The sequence below is a fragment of the Chenopodium album genome, chromosome 9, assembly GCF_948465745.1.
Source record: "Chenopodium album chromosome 9, dcCheAlbu1.1, whole genome shotgun sequence".
Lineage (NCBI taxonomy): Eukaryota > Viridiplantae > Streptophyta > Magnoliopsida > Caryophyllales > Amaranthaceae > Chenopodium > Chenopodium album.
The window spans coordinates 52,673,799-52,684,223 of record NC_137842.1 but is presented as its reverse complement, the minus strand read 5'-3'; the positions used below and the strand labels follow the sequence as shown (position 1 = coordinate 52,684,223).

Genomic DNA, 10,425 nt, shown 5'->3' with positions numbered 1-10,425 from the left:
TAAAAACAAAAAAAACAATCAGGATTCACGAATTTGACGGGCATTCAACCTGTTGACAATCGAGAACAAGAGTTTGCTCTCATTTCGGTGCTCATACCGCTCTCAGGAGCAAGGTAGTAATCCCCTCTCAGCTGCACATCTCTCAGTTTAGGAATCTTGATGAGAAACATCATAAAGTGGTCATGAGTTGTTCCATGAATGAAGAGCTTCTTTAATGTATCACATTGTGCAAGAAGGCCAGCACCAGGAAGTGAGAGACTCCTTAAATTCAATCTCATTCAGCCTCAATTCTGAATTCCATTTCTAAGGTCTATGTGCCCAGATGGGGCAGTCAATGCATAACCTATTGTATCCCCACAATCGAGCTTCATTATTTTAGACAGCAAAGGATATCTCCTGAGTGTGCTAATCCTAAAAGTATATCTTGATAATCTCCCTCGACTTTTATTTGAATTTCTCTCCTCCTCGAGCCCTATATCAGGTAATGGTGTCAAGATCTCTCCAGCACCAATACAAATCGAGAGAAATTCAAGGTTTTCCCATAACTTGATGATAAAAACCCATTGCTAGTACTACATAGGTTCATGTTGGCATTCAACATAAACCAACTCTTCTCTTTCTTACCCAACTTTCATCCTCAGTTCCATCATGATCACTGTTCTCCATTTCATTAATATCAACACCTAGCAATGCTGCCTTTTCCTCACACTCCAACTTCTCACCATTCCAATTCACAAACACAATCAATGTGGAGGCTCCTAATCCGATCCCTAATCAAGGTACCTGCAACAAGATATCTTCACTTCAACTACTCAATTAGTGTTCTCTTAAGCAAGCACACCATCGTCCTTAAACCACCTCAAACTTAGCAAGTTTAGAGCATCCCCTCCCATTCGCAATCAACCAAACTTTAGACCATTATCCTAGCATGACCCACTAATATTGGGTCAGGCTAGGCCTGGGCCCAAAGAGGTCTTTGGCTGGCCCAACGCAGCCCAATACTATGTTTAGTTGTTAATTAGTTTTGGAAAAACGTTAGCTATGAAAGTGACGATTGATAGTATGAGTGATTGACAAAACTTGTGATTACAATACTAAAATACATTAAATCCGCACATATTAATTTAGAAAGTAACAAAAATTTTATAAACTACGGAGTATCTCCTACTTCGTATTATCTTTAACATTTGATACCTAAACGCTATCTCTACCTAAATCATTACCTTTGTTAGTCACTATTTTTTTTTAGTGGTGTTTTGTTCAAAACACTAACGGTTACCACTGAATGTCCCCTATAGCTATATTTTGAAGTTTTTAAGTGAGGAGGACAATGCCTTACTAAACCCAGCCCAATTAAGCAATTACCATATCACCCCCACCTTTTCTCCCCGCCGATCACAAACCATAATTCCTTCTTGAAAAACAATTTCTCACAAAACAAAATTCCCTCATTATTATTTTCTCTCTCCTACACCCCTTAATCATCTCACCGGCAACTTTCCATGGCCACCAACGCCGACGGCACCTCACCGTCGCCGGCGACCCGATCACGACCTCAACCATTGCCGGCAACTCTCACCCGCGCTTCCCCCGTTCTCCGGGAAGATTGCTGGTCGGAAGATGCGACACACGCTCTCATCGAAGCTTGGGGCTCCCACCACCTCTCTCTCAATCGCGGTAACCTCCGTCAACACCATTGGCTCGAAGTCGCCGCCACCGTCAACGCCGCCGGTGACCGGCGCCGGCGCACCGACATCCAGTGCAAGAATCGCATCGACACGTTGAAGAAGAAGTACAAGATCGAAAAATCTAAGACTGTTGATTCTTCCGGCGGTTACGTTAGTCCATGGCCGTTTTTCTCCCGCCTCGATTTCCTCATCTCCGGCGACGGCGAGAAACCTCTCTCCTCTGGTCGGAAAATATCGCCGGATACTCCGTCGACGACGACGGCGCTGACGAAGTTTCCGGTGGCTCCGAGGTCGGCGTTGATACGAAAACGGCCGGTGCCTGTTGATGATTCGTTTTTCCGGCGGCAGTTTGCGGCTGTTATTGCAGCAGCAGCCGAGGTGGAGGCGCATGAGTCGTCGGAGGAGAGAGAAAGAGAGTCATCGGAGCGAACCGGCACATCGAGCGATAGCGGTGGGAGAGAGAGAAGAGATAGTAGAGTAGAGGATGAAGGTTTCAACAATGGATGTAGGCAGTTGGCGGAGGCGATAATGAGGTTCGGAGAAGTGTATGAGAGAGTAGAAGCAGTAAAGCAAGAGCAATTGATTGATTTAGAGAAGCATAGGATGCAATTTACTAAGGATTTGGAGTATCAGAGGATGAAATTGTTGATGGATACGCAGCTTCAGCTTGCTAGGATTAAACGGTCCAAACATTCTGATGATGCTGGTATAATTTTCTTTACTTTATTTTCGAGTTCTTTATTATAGTAATCATGGCTTTAATTATAATTAGATTAGTTTAGACTCGGATTGTGCATGTTTCCAGCTTTCTAATGAATGCAATTATGATATGGTTTTGTTTGCGTGTGTTAATTAGCAAGTTTGTAATTATGGCCCCGTTTGGTTTAATGTAAAACATTTTCAATGGAAAATTAGTTTTCATGGAAAACATATTTTCAAGGAAAAACACAATTGCAAATTAGTTTTCTTTTTTTGGTTGCATACAAGAAAAGTCCAAGAAAAATAAAAAATAAGAGTGGAAATGTAAGGATGAATGAGAGGGAAGTAAAAAAAGAGGTATGGAGGAGAGAGGAAAATGTGGCTTCCCTTGGTTGGAATTTGTTTAAATTTTGAAGTTTGAAGCTAATGTTAAGCATATTATTTGTGGGGAATTTAGCAATTATGGCAATGATCATGATGAATATCTCTAATTTACTGCTGGAATTAAAATGAGAACCGATTGTATTTGAATAATTTGAATATGGCATAGCCAAATCAAAAGTGCACTTGGTGTCTCTTTTCTTTTGGAGATGAAGAGAAGGGGAGGGTGGGATGATTGTGCTTTTGTCGAAGATGAGAATGTGTTGATCATGTTTCAGTTTTTTTTTTTATTTTTATTTTTTTATTTTTATTTTTATTTTTTATTATTATTATTTTTTTTTTAGCAAGAAAAAGAAATATATTACATAAACACTAGATGAATAAAATCATCTAGGTAATACCAAGTTTGTTGCCAAAATGAGGTTCCATGATTGTGCTGAAGCTGAAAATTGGCAATCATGAACCCAGCCCACAGCAAATAGGCATAAAAGAAGAAAACAAAAAAGGCAATAGTTAAACTAAAGCATAAACTGGCATAGTAAGAGAAAGAGGGGGAGCCTCGAAGAGACTCATGAGCAGCCCCTGAACACTGGTAACTGTCAGTTGCCATCAGTCATGGCAACGGTGTTAGCAAGCTCCTTCATGTAGGGGTGAGTGAGATCAGGTGGAGCGTGGAAGTGGTACACAAGCTCGTCATCCTGCATTCTCCCAATATTGGCCAAGCCATGGGCTAGCTTGTTTGCGGTCCTCTTGACATGGAGGATGGTAACACTCCATTCCCTTTGAAGCAATTGAGAAACATCGTTGGTGAATGGTGATATTAGCCAAGTGATGGTCCATGTAGTAGCCTGGATTTTGCAGCATATAGGTGAGGGCTTGAGCGTCAGTTTCTAGTTCTAAAAACCGAATCCCCCTTTCCCAAGCTGTAGTGAGGCCTTCTCTTATGGCTAGCAATTCAGAAGAAGCTGGCCCAAGAGTCTTGATTTTCATTGAGTAACCAATCTGCCATTTCCCTTTTGTTGGAGCGGATAACACCACCAGCTCCTGCTTCTCCTAAGCTTATCCAAGACCCATCTGTGTTGAGTTTGTAGTAGCCTCGTTGCGGGGGAGAGCAAACTCTAGGAGAGACACTTGAACTTGATGAAGCAACATCAATATGAACCTGTGACAGCTTCATAGTGATAGCATAATCCGAGTAAAACTTATTAAAGCAAGTCGAAACGAAATCCATAGATTGATCAAAAACCATATTATTACTGATGGACCATAGATGCCAAAGAGCAACACAAAATAAAACTTTCCAGCCTTAATCATGATTGAAGTTTAGGGAAATCCAATTTTAAAAATTATCATTGTAAATCCAGTAAAATAAAAATCAGTAGTAGGGAAGTGAGAGAAAATGAAGGCCCAAAAGGCAATACTATTTGGACAATCACGAAATAGGTGGATATTATCTTCATTATGCCAAGTGCATCTAGTACATTTAGGGTCAAAATTTGGAATTTTAGTGGCTAGGACAGCCCCAACAGGTAGAATGCCTCTAATAATATTCCAAAATAGCATTTTATACTTAAAAGGGGCATGGATTTTCCACATTCGTTTCCAAGGAAAGTTAGACAGGAAATGGCTAGGGGAAGTGATGGGAGTAATAGAAGAGTAGTTAGCCGATTTAATAGTAAAAGCTCCATTGACATGAAGGAACCAAGTGAGAGTATCCTTAGGGGAGTGGAAAATAGGGAGAGGAGTAGCTTCAATATTAAGAAGAATGCTAGAGGGAATAAGGTGAGAGATGTTGTTGGCGAACCATTTCTTGTCTCCTATGATATTAGAGACTCTCCAATGGCCTTTACTATCCAGGATGGAGATGTTTTCATGGAGATAGAGAGGTTTATCTCCTAACCATTTGTGATACCAAAGAGAGGTGACTTCTCCATCACCAATACGAATGGTCAGACCTTTTTTTTTAATATTTCTCTACCCTGAAGAATGTCTTTCCAGATTTGAGAATCAGAAGGTTTACCATTATAATCAAGGAAGTTAAAGTACTTGAGATATCTTTTGGTTAGAATTTGAGCCCAAAGTTTGTGAGGTTCGGTAAGAAGCTTCCAACCTAGTTTGGCCATGAAGCAAAGATTCCAAACTCTAAGGTTCCTAATCCCCAACCCCCCACAGGCCCACAGTTAGTGAGATTGCAAACAATACCCCAGGAGGTCCTAGGGATGTATCTAGCCTTGTCGACCCTATTCCATAGGAACTTCTTAATGTTTTTTTTGGAGATCTTCAACAAGGGAAATAGGAAGGATGTTCATTTGCATAGCATACATTGGTTAAGAGTTCAGGCCAGATTTAATAAGAGTTGTGCAGCCAGCCATATTTAGCAATTTGCTTTGCCAACCCCTTATTCTAGAGTTGGTTTTGTCAAGGAGCTCATAGTAGTCTTTAATTTTCAGTTTATTAGGGCTTATGTTAATCCCCAAATATTTCCCAAAGGAAGAAGTCTTGATATTGCAGAATCAAAAATCGACTTCCTTTTGTCGAAGTCCATTTTCCTAGGAAAAATGATAGTAGATTTATTAATGTTTATAGTAAGGTCGGATATGTTTTTGAATTCATCAAGGACCTCCATCATGGTTTCAATATTAGCCAAGTTAGCTTTTCCGAAAAGGGAAACGTCATCGGCATAAAAAAGATGGGATAAGTTGATGTCTTTTGCTATTTTCATAGGTTTCCAATCGTTATTGTGGACTTTACTTTGAATCATACAAGAAAGGCGATCAAGGCAAAGAACGAAGATATAGGGGGAAAGGGGACATCCTTGCCTAATACCCCTAGTTGGATTAAAAGCATTAGTGGTTTGGCCATTTCAAAGGACAGAAATTGACGGGGTACAAACACAGCTTAGAATAAGAGTAATGAGAAATTCAGGCAGATTAATGGCCCTAAGGATATCCTCGATAAAACTCCACTCGATGCTATCAAAAGCCTTTGTGAGGTCAATCTTAAGGGCCATAGTGTTAGCTTTTTTGGACGACTTATGGAAGAAGTGAGATACCTCCTTTATGATGTTGATATTTTCATCAATAGAGTGGTTGGGGATGAAGCTAGATTGGAAGGGGCTAATGAGGGAGTCCATAAGCGGTTTCAATCTAGAGGCTATACGTTTTGGCTGCTGTTGCAAAAATATGTTAAAACTTTTCTTAGATGGTTGATCTTTTAATGATTACTCATGAATATGGCTACATGAGCCATTGTTAGAAGAATTAAAGTTTGAAATATCTGCTATAAATCTCTGTTTTATTACGATGTTTTACCATGGGGACAGAAGGGTATCCAGGAATTTCGATTTGGTATAGCAATCAAATTTAGGCTTATGTTTAAACCACAATCCATAACACAATCTAGACACGAATACAACTAATGCAATTGCATATTATGATCAGTCCTTTTTTTTTCTTCCTTTTCATTAGTCAGAGTCAATTATCTTCAAACAATATTATTCCAACTTTAGACAAAGACTTCATTAAATATTCTCAACCAAAATAGCTTCAACATTCACATGACAACTAGTAGCTATAACCTTTGCTCCTATATTACATTATTCCTTTGGCATATAACATGAATCTACAAGGCCTACGACATACATATAAGTTGAAAATTTCCCCAATTGTAGTTCATAAATTTGAAGTCTAGTCTTGTTTACAAAATAATGGATATTAATTTCAACTTGTTAGAGGGGGATTAAATTTGAAGTCTGGTCTTATTAAAAAAAATTGAATATTAATTTCTACTTGTTAGGGAAAAGAGCTGAGTATAGGTCAGAAAGAATTGATTTGTGCATCTGTTAGCCTGCCAAGCATCCAATCTTCTGACTGCTCACCAACATGTTCAACTGCTTGCTTAGAGTTGCCATTACCTACTCCTGGTTTGGCTGTTCGCAACCTGAGAGAAGATGATATGATTTTTTTTAATTTTTTTTTTTTGACAAAAGCAAAATATATTTATATTATCAGAGTTTACAACATACCAAATAAGAACTAAGACTTACCACTATCAACTTCGAAATTAAAACAACTTGAGAATTGAAAATCTGGCTTTTAGCACTTAAGCCTTTACAACTTTTGAAATTAAAAACAACATTAAACTGGACTTGGCCAACATATTGCAGATAAGGATTTCCTTATAGAAACATAAAACCCACCCTAAAGAGAGTAGCGGAGAGAATCGAAACTGTTTGACCATGGCTAACATTTCCTTTCTTGGCGGGATCAACTCATCACCAAGTAAGATCTTCAAACAGGTCACTTGAACTTGTGACCTTTTCTTCAATAGCTTTCCTTGTTGGTAAGAAAGCTTTGACAACGTCGAGGCTCGTGAAACCCTAAAACAAAGTTTGGACGCCTGCTTTGGATAGTAAATTTCAAGAGTAATGGTTATAAGAATCATTACAAAGAAGGTAAAATAAAGACACCAAATACCACTCCAACAAAACACACACTTCACCTTAGCCAAGGCTAACTTTTTGTTCATCCCCCCAACAACAACATAACATGTAAACTCTCTTAACATTATAGCAAACCCAAGATCCTTAACAAAGGATCCTAACTCCTTCTGCACACAACCATCCAAATGACTTTAACCAAAACAACCAGAAAACATACAACAACTTAAAAAGACAAGTAAACTCTGATTATTAGCATTTAGGAAAAACATACTTAGCTAGAGGAAGAGCACCGTCAATCGAAAACCGCAACCAAACACAAAGGACCTCGAAACCCCAGCCCTAACTTCACCGTTTCCGTCACGATTACCTCCCGACGGCGGCGTTAGGCCTAGCCCTCCAGCGCAAGGACCCACGAAACCCTAACTTTACCGTTTCCGTCACGGTCAAAATTACCAATATCCTATGACGGCGGCGTTAGGCCTAGTCCTTAGGCCTTGTTTCACCGGTGGAGAGACCCTTTGAACGAACAAACCCTTCCACGCGAAGGAGGGAAATGGCGTCGGAGTTGACGATCTGAAAACTCCCCTCGAAACCTTTGTAAACTAGGATATGCTCACACTAACACCTCAAATTAGGATTAAAAATCCTCAAGAAAGAAGGGGTCGCCTTCTTTGGCTTTTAGAGTGTGAGGAAACCACCTTAAACAAGAAGGGGAAATGAAAAGAAAGGAGAGGAGAAGCAGAAGAAAAGAGAAGAGAAAGAAAGAAGGGGAGGAGGCTTGCTGGAGTACGGCCACGGCGTCGGAACTCTGGCGAGCTCCTAGGGTTTTATAAGGGAGGAAACTGAAACCAGAGAAGAGAGGATTTCAAGAGAGGAGAGAGAAGCGTTTTTGATATGATTGTTTTTAAGAGAGGAGAAACTGAGGATTGCATAACTTAGAACTAAGGAAGGTGAAAAGGCAAAATTGGATTCTAAATTTTAGGAGTGAGGAAGGTTAAAGTCTTTGCAAATCTTGAGTTGGTTTTTGAATATTGCAATTGGCGTGGCAGAGTGAGAGTCCGAAATCGAATGCTTGAGAGAGACAAACAAGATTAATTTATTTATTTTTATTTGAAAAAATTTCTGTTTTCTTCGTGGTAGCTATTAGCTTCTGCATGGTATCTATGTTCTGGTGGATAGTTTTGTTACAGGTGTAGTGCGAATGTCCTTTCTGTTCGCTCCAGTGCTCTTATTTCAATAGGGAAGTGGTCAAAAGAACCATTTTTTGTCACATAAGTCCCATATAGGATGTCTTGTTTTCTCAATATCAGATATAATATTATTTGTACTGATTGGTTCATATATGGATGTTTTGGACTGCAAACCTTTGGTTTTTCCTTTTGACTGATCTATAGACTTCTTGCTATTAGTAGCAGAATGCATTATCTTGCTGAGGGAATTAAGGAACAATGATGTCGATGCATCTGAAGTGCATAGGTCATAAAGAATTTTTAAATGTGTTACCTTGAAATTTGATTGAACTAGAGAAACTACTCGGATCATTATTATTAATTTTTTTCTTTTTGAATAAGTTAAAAGGAAATATTATTAACAACTCAAAACAAATACTTCGTACAATCAAAACTCTGCCAACTGAAGCAGACTGTACAACATCATCAGACAAACCAGGGAAAACAAAACGAATGTTTGAACCAATTCATGTTATTCCTGCTGGTCATAACAGGCATATGAAAACTGATTTTCTGGAAGATATCAAGATTATCAACCATCAAATCTCTGATTGCAGCTCAGGCCTTCTAACAGTTCTAAGGCATTTCTCCCACACCACTTTGTTTCTCTGCTGCCAAATACAGTAGATAAGACCAGCAAAGCAACTCTGCATTACTTTCCTTCTAAATCTTCCTTTAATCTGCACAAGCTTAGTATTACAGTCTTCAATATGCTCAGGGTTTATCTGGAGATTATAGCATTCTGCAACTAAAACAGCATCTTCTGCTGTACTGGCAGCTAACGAAACTTGGCATTATTATTGCTGGTTCAATATGTAGCTTGTCTTATTGGTCTTCCTTATTTGCAATGAGATAACTATAAAATGTTAGAATAGCTCTTTGTATCATAAGGTTGTTTTGCTGCATGGCACGGAGAGAAGATAGATCCTTTTGCTTCATGTAATTTAGACAATTTGACTGAAATTCAACTACATACACAAAAATCTCAGATTTGATTATTTCTGCTGTTGAATTGTCAGAGCATTGTTGAGAAAGACCAGGTTAAGTTTTCAAATGTGCCTTGCCCTGAAACATTTTTGGGAATTTTTTATTTATAAGTTTTGTCAGCCATGCTTAATTTTGCCCCTGCCTTTGCGTTGCGATTGGAAGATGCTTTTCTTATTTTATTTGGCAGTTTGGCAGAGAAAGCTTGATCCAGATTCTAATGCGGGTTTCTTTTCTTGTGGCAGACAGTTACTTGTAGCTTGTGCACTGAGAAGAAAGAGAAACGATGCAAAAGTTTGTTAATACTTCATGTGTTAGGATATATTGCGAATCTTCTCAAAACTAGCAAATCCACCTTTCTGGTTCAGACTGCTGGTGATTTACAACAAAACCCAGATAAGTTTAAAGATACAAATCTAGTCTTTTGAAGACGTATAGCTGCGTCAAAAGTCCCTTTTTATTTGCTATAGTTTCTTTTTGCTTAATAGGAACAACTTGATCTCAGAAATCCATACATAGTTAGTTCTTAGTACGTTTAAGGTATGCGTTGTTTGTCATGTTACAGTCTGAAATTTAGTATGAGTAACATATCTCCTTGTTTCACTTTGGTGATGTCCGTCATATGGCTTGTTTAGATCACAAGACTACAAGTTTGTACAGTTAGTTTTGTTATCATATACTGAAAGCAATAGAGTTTTATCTTCAACTAGTTTGGCTTGAATTTCTGATTAAATTTATAGTTATGCATTACGTTTTTTTTAACAAATAGTTATGCATTACATTATTGACAAGGGAAGGCTTACCCCTTATACACCCTTGTGGTGGGACCCTTCCCTGGACCCTCGCCTAGCGGGGACGCCAATGTGCACCGGGCTGCCCTTTTTTATGCATTACATTATTCTTAAATTTTGCTAAAATGCTACTTGTAAAACAATTTAAGACATTTATAAATTGTAAATAAAAGTTAAAATTTACAGCCTTTTCAATCAAATAGAAATATGAA

General features: G+C 38.7%; 1 protein-coding gene across 1 annotated transcript; it reads left to right on the top strand.

Moving 5' to 3' along the window:
* The first annotated feature begins 1,367 nt into the window (after positions 1-1,367).
* On the top strand, positions 1,368-10,128 carry LOC145559860 (trihelix transcription factor ENAP2-like). The gene is made up of 2 exons (XM_081621139.1): positions 1,368-2,394; positions 9,668-10,128. Exons 1-2 carry the CDS (start codon positions 1,503-1,505, stop codon positions 9,679-9,681), a joined length of 906 nt encoding a protein of 301 aa, XP_081477265.1. The 5' UTR covers positions 1,368-1,502; the 3' UTR covers positions 9,682-10,128.
* The last annotated feature ends 297 nt before the right edge of the window (positions 10,129-10,425 follow it).